The sequence below is a fragment of the Chiloscyllium plagiosum genome, chromosome 7 (genome assembly GCF_004010195.1).
Source record: "Chiloscyllium plagiosum isolate BGI_BamShark_2017 chromosome 7, ASM401019v2, whole genome shotgun sequence".
Lineage (NCBI taxonomy): Eukaryota > Metazoa > Chordata > Chondrichthyes > Orectolobiformes > Hemiscylliidae > Chiloscyllium > Chiloscyllium plagiosum.
The window spans coordinates 107805272-107827829 of NC_057716.1; the positions used below are offsets into that span (position 1 = coordinate 107805272).

General features: G+C 42.5%; 1 protein-coding gene across 6 annotated transcripts in view; it reads right to left on the bottom strand.

Moving 5' to 3' along the window:
- Positions 1-5905: 5905 nt before the first annotated feature.
- The window catches only part of LOC122551857 (FYVE and coiled-coil domain-containing protein 1-like), a 56686-nt gene continuing 40033 nt past the window's right edge, over positions 5906-22558 (bottom strand). For all 6 annotated transcript variants that reach the window (XM_043694392.1, XM_043694395.1, XM_043694393.1 and 3 more), the window contains 3 exons: positions 17889-17995; positions 7801-7947; positions 5906-7302 (listed from right to left, as the gene is read on the bottom strand). In XM_043694392.1, the coding sequence (XP_043550327.1) occupies positions 7197-7302; positions 7801-7947; positions 17889-17995 (360 nt within the window). In that variant the 3' untranslated portion in view covers positions 5906-7196. The remainder of the gene's footprint in view (positions 7303-7800; positions 7948-17888; positions 17996-22558) is intronic.

Genomic DNA, 22558 nt, shown 5'->3' on the forward strand with positions numbered 1-22558 from the left:
TCCCTTTGAACAATTGCACTTCCCAACTCTCACTTCGATAAGATATTCTGTCTTTTCTTTTTTGTCTATCAAAAGTAATTACTTCATACTTATTACGTTCTATTTCCTTGTTCTAACCCATTCACACAGCTTGTTCAAATCTACTTGAAGCTTCCTTGCACACTCATCACAACCTGTATTACCATGCAGTTTGATAGAATCATAGAATCTCCAAAGTGTGGAAGCAGGCTATTTGGCTCATCGAGTCCGCACTGACCCTCCGAAGAGCATCCCACCCAGACCTGTAACCCTTTGTTTCCTGTGGCTAATCCACCTAACCTGCACATCGTTGGACTGGGAGGAAACCAGAGCACCGGGACGATATCCACACAGACACAGGGAGAATATGCAAACTCCACAGTTGCCTGAGGCTGGAATCAAACCCAGGTCCCTAGCACCATGAGGAAGCAGTGCTAATCACTGAGCCACCGTGCCGCCCCAGTCTTGGAAATATTACAATAGGGGCCCACATGCAAATTAGTCATAAATTGTGAACAATTGTGAATCGAGCATTGATCTTTACTGTACCCCACTAGTATCAACCTGCCATCATGAGAAAATAGACTATTTATTTCTACTCTCTGTACTCTATCCATAAATCAATTCTCAATGTACCCTGACAAATTCCACCCCATCCCATGCACCATTTACCACTGTCCTCTGAGAGACCTTTTCAAAAGCCTTCTGAAAACACAAATACATTACATCCACTGATACTCCTTCATGCTACAATTAACATCCACAGAAACTCCAACTTTGTCAATCATAATTTCCCTTCCGTAAATCCATGCATCCAATTTTACTATTCTTTTCTAAATGTTGTTAGAGACAATCTTTCAGGAATTGCTAAAATCAGAGAGGGTCCCAGAGGACTAGAAAATCACTAATGTAACTGCCCTGTCTAGAAAGGGAACAAGGCAAAAGATGGAAAATTACAAATCGATTAGCCTAACCTTGGTCGTGGGTAAGATCCTGGAATCCGTTGTGAAGGGTGAGATTTCTGAATACTTGGAAGTGTATGGCAAAGTCAGCATTATTTCATCAAGGGAAGGTCATGCCTGACAAATCTGCTTGAATTCTTTGAGGAAGTAATGAGCAGGTCAAAGAATGTTATCTACCCTGCACTTCAGGAAGGCCTTTGAAAAGGTGAAGCACAGGAAGCTACTGAGTAAGATAAGGGTCCATGGTGCCAGAGGCAAGGTACTAGCATGGATAAAAGCCTTGGCTGTCTGGCAGAAAGCAAAAAATGGGGATAAAAGGGTCCTTCTCAGGATGTCAGCCGGTGACAAGTGGTGTTCCACAAAGTCCAGTGTTGGGAACCACAATTTTTTACTTTATACATTAACAATCTAGATGAAGGAACTGGGGGCATTCTGGCTAGGTTTGCAGATGATACAAAGATAGGTGGAGGGGCAGGTAGTATTGAGGAGAGGGGGAGGCTGCAGAAGGATTTGGACAGGTTAGGTCAGAGTGGTGCTGGAAAAGCATAGCAGGCCAGGCAGCATCTGAGGAGCAGGAAAATCGATGTTTTGGGCAAAAGCCCTTCATCAGGAACTGAAATTCCTGATGAAGGGCTTTTGCCCAAAAAATTGATTTTCCTGCTCCTTGGATGCTGCTTGACCTGCTGTGCTTTTCCAGCACCACTCTGATCTAAACTCTGGTTTCCAGCATCTGCAGTCCTCACTTTTGCCTTTGGACAGGTTAGTAGCGTGGACAAAGAAGTGGCAGATGGAGTACAATGTGGGGAAGTGTGAGGTCATGCATCTTAGTAGGAAGAATAGAGACATGGACTATTTTCTAAATGGAGAGAAAATTCAGAAACCTGAAGAGACTTGGGAGTTCTAGTCCAGGATTCTCTCAAGGTAAATGCAGGTTGAATCAGTAGTGAGGAAGGCAAATGCAATGATGGCATTTATTTTGAGAGGACTTGAATATAAAAGCAGGGATGTACTTCTGAGACTCCATAAGGCTCTGGTCAGACCACATTTGGAGTATTGTGCGCAGCTTTGGGCCCCATATCTCAGGAAGGATGTACTGGCCCTGGAGCATGTTCAGAGGAGGTTCATGAGAATGGTCCCAGGAATGGAAAGCTTAACATATCAGGAATGTTTGAGGAGTCTGGGTTTATACTTGATGGAGTTTGGAAGGATGAGGGGGGATCTGACTGAAACTTGCAGAATACTGATTGGCCTGGACAGAGTAGACATTGGGAAGATGTTTTCATTGGTAGGAGAGACAAGGATCCGAGGGCACAGCCTTAGAGTAAAGAATGGAGATAAGGAGAAAGTTCTTCAGCCAGAGAGTGGTGAATCCATGGAATTCTTTGCCACAGAAGGCTGTGGAGGCCAGGACATTGAGTCTATTTAAAATGGAGATAGATAGGTTCTTGAATATCAAGCGGATCAAGGGTTGTGGGGAGAAAGCAGGAGAAGGGGTTTGAGAAACTGATCAGCCATGATAGAATGGCAGTGTAGACTCGATGGGCCGAATGGCTTAATTTCTGCCATGTCTTATGTCTTCTTATCACATGCTTTTTAATAGATTGTAACATAACCATGACTACTGACATCAAACTAACATGTCTGTATTTGTCTTTTCTCCCTTTTCCTCCTTCCGAAATTGTAGGATTGCATTCACTATTTTCCAGCCTTCAGGAACCTTTCCAGAATCTGTAGAATTTTAAAAGACAATCACCAATGTATCCATTTCAGTTGTCTACAGCAGAGACCTCAAGGCACTGGAGCAGTATCACCAATGCTGCCTGCACAAGATCCTGCAAATTCACTGGGAAGACAGGTGCACCAACACTAGTATTCTCGACCAGGCCAACATCCTGAACATTGAGGCACTGACCACCCTTGAGCGGCTATAATGAACTGGGCATGTCGTCAACATAACCGAGATGAGACTCCCCAAGCAGGAAGTCTGCTCCCAGCATTGAAATGGCAGGTGAACCACAGGGTTAACAGATGAAACACTTCAGGGATACTCTCAAGGCCTCATTGGCAAAGTGCGACATTCCCAAAGACATCTGGGAATCACTGGCCCAAGACCATCCGAAGTGGAAGAGGAGCATTTGGGAAGGCATTGAGTATATTGAGACTTGCCTTTGGAAAAAAGTGGAAGCCAAGAGCAAACAGAGAAAGGAGCATGCTGCTACACCAATGCCCCACCCACCCCTTCCCATGACCACCTTCTGCACCACATGTAACAGAGCCTGTGGTGGCTGCATTAGACTGTACAGCCACATATGGACTCACCCTGAGATTGAAAGAGAGTCATCCTTGTCTGCAATGGACCGCTGATGATGATGATGATGAATGTACTGCCAATAAGATCCTCTAATTGTTATGGCTCACTGGGGCAGCATGTGAGCTATGAAATAAAGATGCTATTCCCTGAGTTGTCACAAGATTTAAAAATTTTAAAAATAGAATTTCTATCTGTCTTTCAGACCCAGGTTGATGGAAAGTACAGACCACATTTTTGGTTCTTGACAAGAATCACTATTTATTACAAATAAATAGACTCCCTACAAGTAAAAAATTATGAAGCATCAGTACATAACTCCATTAGTTACAACTCTATTCCCCTTATGAACTCCCCCTTACACACACAAACACACAGATAGGGAAAGAAATAAAGGATTTTTGAGCAGAGAGAAAGCAACTCAGTGGTTTTCTGTTTGCAGGATCTGCTGAGATGTTTCTTGTGCTGATAAAAGCATTGTTTCATTGTCCTCCTTCTCCAGATGCTTCTACTGGTTTGCAGGAGACTCAGGGTGGCTGGTTCACTCATATCAATGGTCTCTGACTTATTTATTAAAAGGCATAACTTGCATGACTGTTGAAGGGAAAATAAACAGGTTTTCTTCTTATCCTGCGGAAAACAAGGGAGAGCTCCTGACCTGGTGGAGGTTTGAAGGGTTCTCCTGATCTAAATCAGAGGTTATTTCGATTAGATTACTTACAGTATGGAAACAGGCCCTTTGGCCCAACAAGTCCACACCGACCCTCCGAAGCGCAACCTACCCAGACCCATTCCCCTAACACGACGGGCACTTTAGTGTGGCCAATTCACCTAACCTGCACATTTTCCGTCTGTGGGAGGAAACCAGAGCACCCGGAGGAAACCCACGCAGACACGGGGAGAATGTGCAAACTCCACACAGTCAGTCGCCTGAGGCGGGAATTGAACCTGAGTCTCTGGTGCTGAGAGACAGCAGTGCTAACCACTGTGCCACCGTGCCAGAGGTCCTTATCTACCCTGGTCATTGATTGCCAGAGGCCTTTGTCTTGATAATTAGTAGTTACATGCTGCTGGCTGTATTTCCATATGTACCCACATTTTGTTCCAACTCCTTCGTATCTTTTCCTACTACTGCTTGAACCAGCTGTTGTGTAAACAATAATAAAAACAGAAGTTGCTGGAAAAGCTCAGCAGGTCTGGCAGCATCTATGAAGCGAAACCAGAGTTAATGTTTTGGGTCGAGTGACCATTCCTTAGCAATTTATGTTTTTGTTTCTATTTACAGCATCCATAATTCTTTTGGTTTTTATTATGCTTTATAAACGGTGTTTACAATGAATGACAGTTACTTGCTTTCAAAAGAAACAGTAATCCTTTTGTAACCCCTGTTTTTTAAGGGAGTTATTTTCCTATTTCAATACACAATTTAAAAACATTTAAAAGGTTAAAAAAAAAGTCAGTGGATAATTGGATGATCTCAGTGCACCACTGGAAACTCTGTGTCCAAGATGTACCTTCTGACCAGCATTACTAATAAATAGGTCATGTGATTATATCACTTGGCAATTCCTGGGATCTTACTGTGCATAAATTAACTGCCACATTTTATACATCACAAAAATACTTGGAAAAGAAATAATGAAAATGTACGAAATGTATTAACCCTGAGATGTCAGATCATTTTTCTTTCTTATGTTAAGATTATAGAACTAAAGGTACAAACCGTTTGAAGCAGTGCAGAATGGCTCACCATAACTTTGGGATGCACGGGCTATTTTATTGCATTCATTCCTGAGAGTCCTAGTACCTTGACTGGTGTAATGACTAGAGATGGACAGCTGAAATATCATTACCATTGTGAAACCAGTGTAATTCCAACAAAGAAAAATGTAAGGAAAAGCACAATGGACTAAACCCCCAGTCTTAAGAAGAATTAAATGACTGAAATGTGGAAATATTCCACAAAGCTATCAGCATCTGTGGAGAGAGGGACAGATTTAATGTTTCAACTCTATTATGACTCTACAGAAGAAAGAGCCAGTACCTAGGGAGTGCAGCACTGTCAGAGGGTCAGTACTGAGGGAGTGCCACACTGTCGGAGGGTCAGTACTGAGGGAGTGCCGCACTGTTGGAGGGTCAGTACTGAGGGAGAGCTGCACTGTCGAAGGGTCAGTACTGAGGGAGTGACGCACTGTTGGAAGGTCAGTACTGAGGGAGTGCTGCACTGTCAGGGGGTCAGTACTGAGGGAATGCCATATTGTCAGAGGATCAATACTGAGGGAGTGCCACACTGTCAGGGGGTCAGGAGAGTGCCATATTTTCAGAGGGTCAATACTGAGGGAATGCCGCACTGTCAGAGGATCAATGCTGAGGGAGTGCCGCACTGTCGGAGAGTCAGTACTGAGGGAGAGCTGCACTTTCAGAGAGTCAATACTGAGGGAATGCCATATTGTCAGAGGGTCAATACTGAGGGAGTGCTGTACTGTCGGAGAATCAGTACTGAGGGAGTACTTCACTGTCGGAGGGTCAGTGCTGAGGAAGTGCTGCACTGTTGGATGTTAAGTACTGAGGGAGGGCTGCACTATTGGAAGGTCAGTACTCAGGGAATGCTGCACTGTCGGAGTGTCAGTGCTGAGGGAATGTGCACTGTCAGAGGGTAAGTGCTGAAAGAGTACCACATTGTCAGAGGATCAATCCTCATGGAGTGTTGGTGGTATGTCTGCCTCTCTTTATAAGTCTTGGTTTCTTAAGGTAGGTGATACCATTTCCTGTTCTTTCTTTTTCAAGGGAAGGTAGATAGTTTTGTATTATCTTTCAGGTATTCAGATCCTCTTGGCATGACTGTAAAAAGAGGAAAGCAGCATTGTAAAAGAGTGCATGGGTCTGGTAAGGTTTAACAATGGGGCATGCTATCACCCACTCTGATTGTGTGATTGGAATTGGTGGGAGAACAACTCAAGAGTTCAAAGGAGTGAGATTGTATGCTCAGGTCCTCCTTGTAACTCTCTGTAAAAATGTGTACTACCTGAGTGTAAAAATGTGTACTACCTATTCTACACCTAGCTGCGTCCTGTTTATTACAAGAGCCTCTTCATGTTAGGCTTCCAAGTGATTATCCCTTTAGCACAATAGATCCTGTTGGTTCCTATAAGGAAATACTGTACCTCAGAGGTAACAAATATACCTTTTGGTGAGCAATTGTGCAGATCATCTTGTACAACACAATGGTCAGCAGTGAGGACTGCTCATACAGCCAGCAGCACTGCTCAACATCCTGCTGCCTATTTATCCTTCAGCCAGTATCTACAGACAGACATTCTGGGTCATCCTGTTCTTGGAGAACCTGCTGCAGGAGCAGTCAGTCTACTTTGAAGCTCTCACTTGTGCTGTGGAGTGTTTTGGGTCTTCCTAAGGTTCTGACGGATGCAAAAGGAATCCAAGTTCTTCTTAAAAGAAGGCAAGGCAGAAAAGGCAGTACAGTTTCAGCAGGCAGTTGTTAGGATGGTGTTCACTGACTGGAAACAGCAGAATCCAAAGATAATTTATCAAAATAAATTGAACAAACATTTGAAAAAAACAATGTATAAATGCTATGTGGAAAACGAACCCCTGCACTATGATGAGTTTGTTTTATCAAACTTTTCATGAGTCCACTGACAGCCATTACAGACTGTGGGAATTGCAACTGAGAAAGGAGATCCAAATAAATGTGATCCAGATGCTCTGGTACTGTTCCAGAGTATTAACATATGCTCATTACAAATCCTCCCCTTCAGCTTTTAAAACAGAAAGTGCTCACCATCTACCAGTACCCCACTTATCGAAAAGGATCAGAATTTCACCCACTCCAGGCACTAACAGAAGACAGAACCCATTGAAGCTCTCAAGTTTCCAGCTACTGATTAAATTCATTTCTTGCTTCCAAATTGATCTTTTCTTGACAAATGTTTCTGATCCAATTGTCGCTGGCTAAACTCCAAATTATTCGATTTCTGCCACAGGATATCCTTCTCCCTGGGAGAGACACAGAGTCAATATTAATTACACATCCTGTCGCTCATCTCGTCATACTCACTACACACACTGTATACCCATTGTGTCACACTTACTACAAAACCCTGTCACAATCATTGCATACACTGTCACACTCATCGCACACCTTATCAGCTCACTATCCATACATTCTGTCTCACACTCTTCAGATCCTATTAAAGTCCATATCTGCACATAATCACCACATATCCTGTTACTCTCAATGGTCATCCTGTCACACTCACTACAACTTATGTCAAACTGATTACACACAATCACACTCACTGTACATCACGTCACTCACACTGCACACAATCACATTCACTGTACATGCCACACACACTGCACACACTGTCACCCTCCATGCACTACCACATTCCATACCTTATCACACTTAGTTGAAATAATAAATTTGCCTCTTCTGATGGTCCCTTTCAGCTTTCATTCAGTGAGGTTTTTTTGTGTTACTCAGTGCCTCACCTCAGCAGTTCCACTGTTCGGTCCTTCAGGGATCTGACTGTTTCCCTGAGAACCTGAATTTCACGGTGGGATTCCTCCTCCCTGCTTTTTGCATCTTCTTGTGTCTTTTTCAAAGTTGCCTTCAAATCTTCTTCAGCTCTCCTCATTCTCAAAATGAATTTGAAGAGTGAATTTCACTGATACAGAAATTAAATACTGTACAACTGTATATACCCTTTTAACTTCAAACAGATTTTTTGATGTGAAGCTCTCATAGATCATTCCAAATCAGCCCTTTCAATCAAACTGTGTGATTGACTCACAGGTCTATCAATGCCTGGATTTTACAATTCTCAGCCTTGTTTTCAATTCTTGCTACATCTTATGCCTTCCTATCTCCATTATCTCCTTCAGCCCAATAACATTCCAAGATCTCCGTGTTCATAGAGTCATAGAGTCCTACAGCATTGAGACAGGCCCTTTGGCCCAAACTGGTCCATGCTGACCAAAAGGTCCATCCACACTAACCCCATTTCCCTGCACTTGGCCCACTTAGTATTCCAAACCTTTTCCATCCATGTATTTGTCCAAATGTTGTTAAAGTATCCACTTCAACCACTTCCCCTGGCAGCTCATTCCAAGTGCTTACCACCCTCTGTGTAAAAATGTTGCCCCTCAGATTCCCTTTTATTCCTTCTCCTCTAACCTTAAACTGATGCCCACCAGTCCTAGATTCCCAAATCTTGGAAAAAGGACTGAGTGCATTCACCCTATCCATGCCTTTCATGATCTTCTACACTTCTATAAAAGTCCTCATTCAGTCTCCTCCGCTTTAAAAAAAAAGGTCCTAGCTTGTCCAACCTCTCCCTATAACCCAGACCCTTGAGTTCTGGCAACATCCTTGTAAATTTCTTCTGCACTCTTTCCAGTTTAATAACATCCTTCCCATGGCAAGGTGACCAAAACTGAACACAATACTCCAAATGCAGCCTCACCAATGTCCTGTAGAACTCCAACATAACTTCCCAACTTCTATACTCAATGCCATGACTGAAGGCCAGTGTGCCAAAAGCCTTCTTCACTGCCCTGTCTACCTGGGACTCCACTTTCAGAGAACCATGCACCTTAACTCCAAGATCCCTCTTTTCCACTACACTCCTTAAGGCCTTATCATTTACAATGAAACTCCTACCTTGATTTGACATTCCAAATTATCTGTATTAAACTTCATTTGCCATTTCTTGGCCCACTTCCCCAGCTGATCAAGGTCCTGCTGCAATTTCTGACAACCTTCCTCACTGTCCATGATACTACCTATTTTAGTGTCATCAGCAAACTTACTAATCATGCCTTGGACATTCTCATCCAAATCATTAATGTAGATAATCAAGAGTAATGGGCCCAACACTGACCCCTGAGGCACTCTACTAGACACAGGTCTCCAGTTTGACAAGCATCCTTTCATTATTACCCTCTGCTTCCTATCATCAAGCCAATTGTGTATCCAATTAGTCAGCTCCCTCTGGATTCCACATGATCTAACCTTCCAGAGCAGCCTATCCTGTGGAACCTTATCAAAGGCCTTACTGAAATCCATATGTATTACAGCGGGTCAGGCAGCATCCCAACAGCAAGAGAGTCAACATTTTGGGCATAAGCCTGATGAAGGGCAGATGCCCGGTATGTCGACTCTCCTTCTCCTCAAATGTCGCCTGACCTGATGTGCTTTTCCAACACCACACATTTTGACTCTGATCTCCAGCATCTGCAGTCCTCATTTTCTCCATGTAGATTACCTCTACAACCCTGCCCTCGTCAACCTTCCTGGTCACTCCATCAAAGAACTCTAACAAATTTGTTCCTCCAATTCTATCCTCCCGATTTTAATTGTTCTGCCAACTGCAGATAAGACATCAGATAAGGCCGTGAGCTCTGGAATTCTCTCCCTAGACTACCCCATCTGTCTTTAAAATCTATCTTTTTAACATTCAATTAGCCATTGTGCACTAGTGGCTTGGTGTCATCTTGGTGACGTACTTGTATTTTGGAGATGCTTCATAAATAAAAGTTGCTATTGTGAATCTGATCACATTCTTAATGTACAATAAACCAACAATGACTGTGTTGGCACAGGCTGGATTGTTGGTTGGTTCATGTTAATGGGAAAATCTGGACAGTCAGGATAATTAAGCGTCACATATGAACAGAATATCATAGATGTGTCTTGTATCATTCACTGTGTGTATGACTATTGTAACCTTGCATTACTCAGTGTGTATGACCCTTATAACCCAGCAGTAATCAGGAGAATGGATAACAGATTCTGATGAAGACAATATCATTTCTATGACACACTGCAATTCACTGATCTGAAGCAGAATGAAGCCTAATCTAGTGGCTAAAAAAACCTGGGAACCAACACCATGACTTACACCTACAGTATGTACTGTGTATAGGGAATGATTTGCTACTGTCTAATACTGGATGGAGTGTGTGCTTAGGTGTGTGTTTAATGGTGCCTGTGAGTCCATGTCTGTGAATGTATGTGTGTATGAATCTGTATGAATCTGTATCAAAAAATGTGATGTTGGAAAAGCACAACCAGTCAGGCAGTATCCAAGGAGCAGGAGAGTCGATGTTTCAAGCATAACCTCTGCATCAGGAATATAGAGGGTCCCAAGGGGGCTGAGAGTTAAATGGGAGGCGAGTGGAGCTAGGGGGAAGGTAGCTGGGAATGTGATAGGTAGATGAAGGTCAGGGGAAACAGTGATAGGTTGGAGTGAAGGGTGGAGCAGATAAGTGGGAAGGAAGCTAGATAGGTCTATTGCTCTTGATGTGGTCTCTTCTACACTGGGGAGAGAGAACACCAACTTGTGTCAGAGAACATCCCTGGGACACACGCACTAAACAACCCCACTGTCCTATGGCCGAAGACTTCAACTCCTCCTCCCACTCCACCAAGGACATGCAAGTCCTGGACCACCTCCCCCGTCAAATCCTATCCACAAGACACCTGGAGAAATATCGCCTCATCTTCCGCCTTGGGATCCTCCAACCACACGGGACCAATGTTGATTTCACCAGTTTCCTCATCTCCCCTCCCTTGACCTTACAATCCTCCAACTCGGCACTGCCCTCTTGATCAGTCCTACCTGTTACGAAGTTGAAGACGTGTACTGTACCTTTAAGAGAGAGTGAAGGCTGTTTTGGCAGTGAGAGTTTGCAGGCAACTGTCATGTGTCTGACTAGTAGTCTCAGAGTATACTGAAAAATTGAACATATGTAACATATGGCTGTAAAATAGATACATGTCGTTTTGACCACCATTTGAATTTAACCAATCAGGTTAAATTATGCCCCAGGATATAAAACCCAATTGAGTTTGAATTTTACTGTTTTGACGACATTGAATCAATAAGATGATCTGATGTTTAGGGTATGAGTAAGCTGGCATTTTGAGAGTTAGCCAGAGAGAGAGTGACAACCTGCCATCTAAAGGTAGAAACTGTCATCCAAAACACTCTCTATCAAAGGTACCTTTTTCACCTAAAACATCTCTGCAGCAAAAGAGTAAAGATGACCCAGGAAGACCTACAGCCAGAGGAAGACAGATGCCAATGACAACAGTCGCTGGGTGGTTTTGAAAATTAAGTTGATGTAATTTTAATAGGGACTTTTATTGGATCAGTATATTGTTATAGAGTTGGAGGTAGATAACAGACCTTTAAGAGAAAGGAGGCTTGGAGTTGTAAATAGTTGTTGTTTCATGTTCACTTTTAGAGTTAAAGAAAAAAAATTGATATTTTTCTTTAAATAGTGGAATTTGGGAGTTCTCTGTCACCCATACTTTAACAGATTATGATACGAGGTGAGTTTTTCTGGATGTTTGGTTTAATTAGCAGAGGGATCCACTGCCATGTCGTAACAGTTTGGGGGCTTGTCCAGGATTCAGAATAATACCGACTTGATTTAAAGTGCTGTATACCTAAGCTATCCATGACTTCCTTAAACAGCCTAGCTCTCTGGGTAGGCCATATCAGGTGAAGAAAGCTATTTATTCCTCTACCACGCTTTTACCTTGATACTTCATAACAGAATCACCTCCAGACATTTGGTAGACGCATCAATTATAGTTAAGAAGTACTGATTCCCACTTTTAGTTTTCGGGAGGGGACCTACACAATCAATTATAACCCATGTGAAAGGTCCTTCGAATGCGGGAATTGGCAACAAGGGTGCTGGTTTTATTACTGTCTGTGGCTTACCTACCATTTGGCATGTATAACATATACAGCACAAGTTTACCACATCCTTGTGCATTCCAGGCCAATAAAAATGTTTTTGTACCTTAGCCTGAGTCTTCCACACACATAGGTGACCTCCTACAAGTAGTTCATGTGTTACCCATAACACTCACTGTCTGTATGCTACCGGCAACACAATCTGGTGCAATTCTGCCCATTTCTCCTCTGCACTAACCTGCTGTGGTCTCCATTTCCGTCTTAGGATTCTATCTTTAAGATAATAACCCTTAGGAATATTCTCTGACATCTTTTCTGAATATCCATCAACATATATATATATCTTTTATTGTCTCGTCTTTCTGTTGTAAATCCATTGGCCTTTCAGGACTAAACACTTCCCTCTGTTCAGGTTTTTCCTGCACCATTACATCAAACAAGTGTCTGCTAACCGAACCTCAACTCCTTCATCATTCTCTTTAGGTTTTGCTTCGTGGTGTGATTTATGATAATGGGATCTTGTTTCTACACAGTCTTGGAAAATACCAGGTATTCTTCTTGTAACTACTCCATTCCCTGGGCTTCTCCACAACAAGGGTGTCACTCCCACCTTGGATCCTGCTAAATCATTCCCAAGAACAAACTGAATTCCTGGAACTGACACCTTGTCAATATTCCCCACTGTAACCTCCCCAGTCTTAAGTTAGCACTCCAACCTGATCTTATATAGGGGAATGCTAAATTTCTATCCATTTATCCCACAAATTACCACACTTTCGGGTAACAGATCAGAAAGAGTGCATAGTCACTCATCTCTTACTATCAGCAACTGGTTAGATCCTGTATCTCTCAAAATTATAACTTCTTTCCCTTCTCCCCCTGTTCTTTGAGTAAATTTTACCCACAGAAACGAATTCCTTACAGAGACCAGGCACTAACTCCATACCTAGCCCCTGCCTAGGCTGCAGCTCCTCAGCTCTTTTTGGGGTCTCCTTAACTACCTTCACTAATGTCACTGCCTGAGTTTCTTTTATCACATCATTTCCCACAATGCCTTTCTTTAACAACCAGCACTGTGTCTTTATATGTCCCAGGTAAAAACAATGACTGCAGATGCTGGAAACCAGAGTCTAGATTAGAGTGGTGCTGGAAAAGCACAGCAGGTCAGGCAGCATCCGAGGAGCAGGAAAAAAATCAACGTTTTGGGCAAAAGCCCTTTATATGTCCCACTTTACCACAGTGGAAACACCTGAGGCCTTTCACCTTGTTTCCACCCTATTGGGCTTCTTTTTTAACATGTGGTAAACTATTGCCAGTGTTCTCTACTCTTTTACCCACAAGTCCTCTGACCACTCCATTTACCTAGCCAATTTTTCAAATGAAATAAATAAGGCTTTGACATCTTTCTTATCAAAATGTGGCAGTGTTTTAACATATTTGTATATATCATTATCTTCTCTCTTCATTTCCATCTCCATCATGTTAACTTGACTTTCCTGACTCAGTTGCAACATTTTTTTTTTCTCTCTCCTTTACCTTCTAACTCCACTTTCCTCAATTGTAATTTAAGTTTTTCTAACTCGACTGCATTTGTCTCTTTCTCTGAACACTTAAGTGTTTGACTAACTCCCTTACAATTTCAGCTTTACATTTGTCCTTAGTTAAACCCAAATCTAACCTCTTTGCTAATTCTAAAAGTATGGCCATTTTATGTCCTTCTAAACTTCCTTGGCAAATTTGGGAATCATCTTCAAACTGCAAAATCTCTTCAGCAATCTTAAGAGCCATTTCTCTCACTTTTAATTTAACCAACCACAAGTGACTGAAATTAAACAAATTGTTTCACCTGTGTTTTATTTAAAGATCTCGGACACTAATTGGCAAATGTTAAAATCTGTTGGGATCTTTTGTATCCCAAATCTGTCCAAATCTCAGTCTGGATCTGTCTAAACCTGTCCCTGTCCATCTTCCTTCCCACCTATTAGCTCCACCCTCCTCTCTGACCTATCAACTTCACCCCCATCTGCATCCACCTATCGCATTCCCAGCTACCTTCCTCCTAGCCTCACCCCTCCCATTTATCTCACAGCCCCCTTGCCACACCCTCCTTTCCCCCCCACACATTCCTGATGAAGGGCTTATGCTTGAAACATTAACTATCCTGCTCCTTGGATGCTGCTTGACTGGCTGTGCTTTTCGATGTCACACATTTTGACTTTGATTTCAGCATCTGCAGTTTTCACTTTCTCCATGTAAATATGTGTGCATGTCTGTGTGTACATGAGCTTGTATGTGCATGTCCTATATGTGCATGATTGTGTATGTAAGAGTCTGTATGTGAATATCAAAGTTTGTATGTGTTTATGTATGTAAGTGCATACTTGTATGTATGTATTCAAAGTTTGGGTGAAGATTTGTAGCTCGGGTGCTCATTGTTGTGGTTCTGTTCGCCGAGCTGGAAATTTTTGTTGCCAACGTTTCGTCCCTAGTCTAGGTGACATCTTCAGTGCTTGGGACCTCCTGTGAAGCGCTTCTGTGGTGTTTCCTCCGGCATTTATAGTGGCCTGTCCCTGCCGCTTCCGGTTGTCAGTTTCAGCTGTCCGCTGTAGTGGCCGGTATATTGGGTCCAGGTCGATGTGTTTGTTGATGGAGATTGTGGATGGCACTCTATAAATGCCGGAGGAAACACCACAGAAGCACTTCACAGGAGGCTCCCAAGCACTGAGAATGTCACCTAGACAGGGGACGAAACGTTTGCAACAAAAACATCCAGCTCGGCGAACAGAACCACAGCAACAGCAGAATAAAGAGCAGCCTTCAATGAGAGAGAATGCGAGAAATCACAAACACATCATAAACATTGACATGGCCGAACTGGGCTTGTTTCTGAGTTCTATATTCTGCTTTTCTATGTCAAAATGTACGAGGTGGTACAATGGAAATTTCACTGGATTTGTCATGCAGAATCCAAAGCATGTGGCCTTTCATAGTTCAGCACTTTGGTCTGTGTGTGTGGCTTTCCTGTCTGTATGTATGTATGTATGTGTGTATGTGTATGAATTTGTATGTATGTTTGTGCATGTTTGTGTTTATTGTCTATATGTTTACTCCAGTCTGGGTCTGTACTGCCTCAGTGTCAGCTCTTGAATGTATTCTGCATGCAGTAAGTACATATTTTACAATGCTCCATTTTACATTCAATGATTTAGTGAGGTCTGTGTTCTCATTTAGTTTTGCAAGTTTTGATTTAAAGGTGTTTAGTATTGTTCTGAGGTGAGGTATTGGACCGATGGTCACAATTTTGGAATGGTGCCTGACTCCCCTGATCCTCAATCTCACTCTCCCCATAACGTCCTACTCCCAAACATCCCTGCTCACTGCTTCCCACTCCCTAATCTTTGGTATGATGTGGAGGAACTGAAGAGGACAAAGTTAAAATCACACAATCTTTGATAAGGGCAGCTTGAGGCAGCTTCAACTTCAAGCTTGTCTTCCTGTCTCTGGTCACTCATCTGCAGAACCCTCGGTTCACAAGTGGCTTAAGAAAAATTAAACTAATTCACCTAGCCTGTTCATCATAGGCAATTTAGCATAGCTATTTCACCAAACCTGCTCATCTTTGACTGTGGGAGGACACCAGAGCACCTGGAGGAAACCCACAGACACAGGAGAATGTACAAACTCCATGCAGTCACTAAAAGCTGGCATTGAACCTGGCTTCCTGGCACTGTGAGACAGCTGCACTAACCACTGAGCTACTGTGCCACACCTGATAAATTCTGCCCTGCTCCATTTGAGACATCCTCTTCCTCCAGCACTGATAGATGGTCTTTAACTAAGAATGCCATTCTCCTCCCTTTCTTCTTTCCCTGCCTGTTATTCATGAGAAGTTAAAATGCTTTTAGACAAAATCCAGGCATGCACTTTCTAATTAGTATTTTACGTGAACTTCCATACAGCATAAAATCCACCAACCTGACTCTTCTTTCGATAGATTTGAATAAATACTTTTCTAACCAACTCATTCAGAGAGGTTGTTACAGATGGGAAAGCAGCAGCCTAGTGGTATTATCACTAGATTTATTAATCTAGAGACCAAGATAATGTTCTGGGGACCTGGATTCAAATCCCACCATGGTGGAATTCAAAATCAGTAAAAATCTGGAATTAAGAGTCTAATGGTGACTGTGAATTGATTGTTGGGGGAAAACCCCATCTGGCTCACTAATGTCCATCCTGGTCTATACGTGACTCCAGACCTACAGCAATGTGGTTGGCCCTTCACTCCCCTCTAGTGCTGGCACTAATCAGTCCTGTGAATGAATTAAAAAAAAAAACACCTGTGGCTCAGGTGGGATTTGAATCCAGATAGCCTGGTTCAGAGTTAGAGGCACTACCACTATGTGACAAGAGCCCTTACCTGTGTAGATATTTAGCAATGTGTAGCAAAATGTTAATGTTGTGCATGAATCACAGAAGGTTGGTCTGCAGGTACAACAGGTAATTAGAAAGGCAAATGGAATTTTGTCCTCCATCGCTGAAGAGATTGAGTTTAAAAGCAGGGAGATTATGTTGCAGCTGTACAGGGTGCTGGTGAGGCCACACCTGGTGCAGTTTTGGTCTCCTTACTTGAGAAAGGATGTACTGAATTGGGAGTTGAGAGGGTCGGTTTATGAGGAGAGACTGAGTAGATTAGGGGCATTTTAATTGGAATTCAGAAGATTGAGGAGAAATCGTATAGAAACATATAAAATTATGAAGGGAATCAATAAGATAGAAGTAGAGAGGATGTTTTCATTGGTGGGTGAAACTAGGATAAGAGGGCATAGCCTCAAGATTAGGGGGAGCAGATTTCAGACTGAATTGAGAAGGAACTTCTTCACCCAGAGGGTTGTTAATCTATGGAATTCCTTGCCCAGGGAAATAGTTGATGCTATTTCAGTAAACATTTTAAAAACTAGGTGGCTACTTTTTTGAACAATAAATGAATTAAGAGCTATGGTGAGAGGGTGAGCAAGTGGATCTGAGTCCATGAAAAGATCAACCATGATCTTCTTGGGTGGCGGAGCAGGTCGAAGGGCCCGATGGCCTACTCCTGCTCCTAGTTCTTATGTTATTTTTCTATGAGTAAGGTGCTACCAAAGCTACCTACACTGTTTCATGGGTTGAATTTTTAAAAACCAATTTGCTTAAAGTTATTTCACTTAGATAGTTGAATTGTTCTGGAATGCAAGTACAGTTTTAAGTGAGGACAGACTACATTCACTGTGCAGTAGCTTATACTTAACATCGGAAAGCCGTATGGGAGAGATGGTATCGCTCTCTGATCACAAGTAGGGCCATCAACGACTGACTTTAAACATAGTTAACTTTGCAGCTGTACTGCTGGCATATTATACATTTATACATTGCAGGGTAGAGCATTTAAAGTGTGTGTGTGTATGTGCATGCCTGTGTAAGTGTGTGTGTGTGTGTGCTGGCTACTTATTTTTGTCTTTTGCGAGAGCAGAGCTTGGTTAAGGGCAAACTGACGAGAACACTGCTTCCAATGACCAGAACCCCCTCTATCAGTCATTGGGATGGTTAGTCAGGTGCAGGAAGGGCTTTTTGGGAGTTAGGAGACAGGGTATCAGTGGATGTGCATCAGACACAAGATTTCATTTGGCAAGTCGCAGAATTCAGGGCCTGAGCTCATACTCCACCTCGATAGACTGAGTAGAGTGGGACCTGAATCTTCTGACTCAGAACGTATCCACCACTGGAGATCAATTAAATAGAAGTAAAATATCCAAGGTGGAAACAGACACTTACAAAGGTAAATAGACAATGCTTAGAAAGGTATTTGGATTGGAACCGAGGGAGTCTTACTCTGCAAGAGATTCAGCCAGTGATAGAAGCTCATCATCCTTGCACTTTAGTTTTTCCACTTTGCATTCGATGTCCTTTCTCACGGTCAGCAAATCTTCATTGAGAGTCTGAGGATAAGAGGAAAATAGAGGGATTCATCTCAAAGGCTAGCTCCCAACCCACTGTCGATTCATTTTAATACATAACAGGAACCCCTTCCTGTGAAGGTGCTGACCTTTGCTGCAATGTAGACTCCATGGGACCTGGTGATCCACCATGATGTCAATCAAATACTCATTCCTCATCGGTGAGGTGAGGCAGCAAGGATCATCCAGATATTCAACTGAAAAGGCACGAGTGTCTTTTCTCTGTTTATGGGATGTGGGTGTAACCAATAGGCTAACAATTGCTGTCTTTCCCTACTTGCCCCCGGAGAAGGCATTTTTGACCTGTTTCCCTCAACTGCATTTGTCCTTGGGTGTAAGGACATCCAAAATGCTGTTAGGAAGAAATTGCAGAATTTTGACTCGGGGGGGGGGAAAATGAAGTTCCATATCAGGATAATGAATGGATTGAAGAGGAGCACAAATGTGTGGTATTCCCTTGTACCTGTTGCTCTATCCTTCTAGATGGAAGTGGTCATGGCTTTGGTTGGTTTGATCAAAGGGGCCTTAGTGAGCTAGACCATAAGGCATAGCCACAGAAGTAGGCCATTCAGCTGATCAAATCTTCTGCACCACTAAATGTGATCATGGCTGATCTCATAATTCTCAAAATTAAACAAAGAACTGTGAATACTGGAGATGTGAACAAAAATCGAAACTGTTTCTCCAGCAATCATCTTCGATTCCATTTTCCTGCCTTTTCCCTGTAAGCATTACTTGTTGAAATTCTGTCTCTCTCAACCTTGAGGATACCTCACAACACAGCCTTGACAGTCCTCTGCAGTAAAGAATTCCATAGATTTACACAAAAACAGAAATTGCAGGTGGAATTCAGCAGATCTAGCAGCATGTAGGATAGCAAACCAACAGTCACCCAGTCTGAAACCCTGTAATTGTAAATATAAATATTGAACTTGTAGCACTTCACAAGTATCCAGTATCATAATTTATCTTGCTATAGTATGACTGCTACTAGCTAGAAAGTATGACTATAACAAAATCGAACTGAAATTACTACTGACTCCATATTCTCCTGGTGTTGCTAGCAAGGGCAATACCCGTTGCCAATCCCTAATTACCCGTAAAGGTTGGAGGGAGCTGTCTTCCTGAGTTCAGTTCATCTTGTGTAGATATGTTATATCTACAGCCATGTTTGAAAGGATGTTCCAGGATTTTGACTCAGTTACAGCAAAATAGTTCTGTGTCATGAGGTTAAGTGGCTTGAAAAGGAACTTAAAGGTAATGGTGTTCCCATGCACCTGCTGATAGTGTTGGATGGTATTGAGCTTTGAGTGCTGTTGGGAGCTGAACTCCTCTACATGAGTGGAATGTATACCATCACACAACCGACTTCTGCCTGGTGGACAGGCCTTGAGGAGTTGGGTGGTGGGTTATTTGCAGCCTCGGAACTGCTCTTGTAGTTTTTAATTTATGTGGCTGATCCAGTTAAGTCCCTCATCAACAATAATCCAAAGTTGTTGATACTAGGTGATGAAACACCAGAAATGCTATTAACACCTGAAAATGATTAGATTCTCTGGAGATGGTTATTGTGGTACTTGCAGTCTGAATTTGTTTGCTGCTTATCAGCTCACAGCCAAATGTTGTCCATATTGCACAACATATTAAAATGGATTGCTTTTGTCTGAGTTTTGAATGTTACTCAATGCTAACTGTCAATGAATATGCCACTTCTAAACTTATGATGGGTCAGGCAGGTTAGGACAGTGGGTAAAGAAGTGGCAGATAGAATACAGTGTGGGAAAGTGAGAGGTTATGCACTTTGGTAGGAATAATAGAGGCATAGACCCGTTTCTAAATTGGGAGAAAATTCATAAATCTAAAGTACGAAGGGACTTGGGAGTTCTCGTCCATGATTCTGTTAAGGTAAACTTGTAGATTGTGTTTGCCTTCCTAACTACTGATTCAATGTTAAGGAGAAACTTCTTCAGCCAGAGAGTGGTGAATCTATGGAATTCCTTGCCACAGAAGGCTGTAGAGGCCAGGTCATTGAGTATATTTAAAACAGATACGTAGGTTCTTGATTGTCAAGAGGATCGAAGTTTATGGGGAGAAAGTTGGAGAATGGGGTTGAAAAACTTATGAGCCTAATTTCTGCTCCTATGTCTTATGGTCTAAGAAAGCAGAGTCAATGTTTCAAGTCCAGTGACTCGTCACCAGAACTGGAATTTAAACCTGAACTCTCCTTTCTTCACACTGATGCTGCTGGAGTTTCTCCAGCGTCCACAGATTTTTTAACTATCCACAGATTCACCTTCCTCTGAGAGAAGAAATTCATCTTCATTTCTGTCATAAATGGATGACTCTCTACTCTGACACTGTGCCCTCTGATCCTAGAATCTCAAATAATGGGAAACAATCTCTCTGTACCAGTCAGACCACAATTGGAATACTGTGAACAGTTCAGTCTATGGTTAGGATTCGACGCTTTCACTGCAGCGGCCCGGGTTCAATTCCAGGTCAGCGAGCGGGTCCTTTCTTAACTGGGTGGCACGGTGGCTCAGTGGTTAGCACTGCTGCCTCACAGCACCAGGGACCCGGGTTCAATTCCTGCCTTGGGCAACTGTGTGTGTGGAGTTTGCACATTCTCCCCGAGTCTGCGTGGGTTTCCTCCGGGTGCTCCGGTTTCCTCCCACATTCCAAAGATGTGCAGGTTAGGTGAATTGACCATGCTTAAATTGCCCATAGTGTTAGGTGCATTAGTCAGAGGTAAATGTAGGGGAATGGGTCTGGTGGGTTGCTCTTCGGAGGGTCGGTGTGGACTTGTTGGGCCGAAGGGACTGTTTCCACACTATAGGGAATCTAATCAACTGTGTCAAAACCCCTAAGAAGCTTAATTAGTTCAATAAGGTCTCTCATTCTTCTAAACTCTAATGCATACACACCCTAACCTATTCAACCTCTTTTCATAGTTTGCTAGGCTAATAGCACATATCTCTAGACTACCTCCTGGCAATACATCTTTTCTTAGATAAGGTGCTCTGAACTGTTCACAGTACTCCAGTTGTGGTCTGACTAGCGTCTTGGACAGTTTTAGGAAGATCGCCTTATTTTTATACTCAATTCCCTATGAAATAAGGAATTCATTCCATTTCCCTCCCCTTTTACCCATTGAACCTGAATGCTAGCTATTTGAGATTCATGCCCGAGGACTCCCAAACCCCTCTGTGCTGCAGCTTTCTGCAGCCTTTCCCTGTTTAAATAATATTCATCTCTTTCCCATTCTTCACATAATCTGCCAGTCAGGTAACCTGTCAATATCCTTCTGCAGACTCTTTGAGTCATCCTCATCACTTGTCTACCCATCTATTCATGTGTCATCTGCAAACTTGTGATAGTACATTTACGTCTGCCATCCAAATCATTAATATATATTGTAAATAGTTGTGGTCCTGAGCATTGATCTCTGTGGCACTCGACTAGTTAAAGGTTGCCCCTTTTATCCCAACTCGCCGTCTTTTATTAGTCAGCCAATTCTCTATCAATGCTATTACTTCTAATACCATGGGCTCTTATCCTATTAAGAAGCCTACTATGCAGTCCCTTTGGAAATTCAAATACATCAATCACTGGTTCCCCTTTATCTATCCTACTTGTTATCACCTCAAAGAATTGTAATAAGTTTGTCGGGCATGATTTCCCCTTCATGAAGCCATGCTGACTCTGCTTGATCATGTTATAAAGTTAAAAATCACAACACCGGGTTATAGTCCAACAGGTTTATTTGGAAGCACTAGCTTTTGGAGCGCTGCTCCATTGGGTGGTTGTGCACAATCACCTGATGAAGGAGCAGCACTCCGAAAGCTAACCACTTGTCGTTTTCCAGTCCTCTAGGACTTGTCTACAATCTAAGGATTCTTGGAAGATTATTATCAATGCATCCACTAACTTGGTCGCTACTTTCTTTAATATCCTAGAATGCATCTCATCAGGACATTAGTCGCTTTAGTTTCCTGAACAGTAATGAGAGTTATTGTATTAATTTCCTCTCCTCCTCTTTCCCTTTGATTATTTTGTATTTGCAGATTGTTATTAGTGGTTTCTACTGTGAAGATGAATGCAAACTGTTTATTCAATTTCTTTGCCATTTCCTGACTTTCCAGTAATATTTTCCAAGCCCCATTCCTGAAGCAATTTTAAAATATACAATATATTTAAATATATTAAAAGTTTATCACAGTGCATTTTTTAGAGAGCACACATAATGCTGCCACTGTACATTGGTAATGAGGGAAGTGACTGCTGAAGGTGCCCATCAAGTAGGCTGCTTTGTCCTGAATGCTGTTAAACTTCTCAAGTGTTAATGGAGCTGCAGCCATCCAGACAAGTGGAGCATGAGGAAGGGGAAGAGTTACCTGGATGCTGTGTTTCAGGAGGAAGTCACATCTCTTTGAATTTGGTCAGTGAACAAAGACAGGAAGATCCTCAACCAAAGGATACCCCAGAATTGTGGTTGACAGGGCCCTCAGTTGGCTCTAACCCAGCTCCCACACTTCAGCCCTCAAC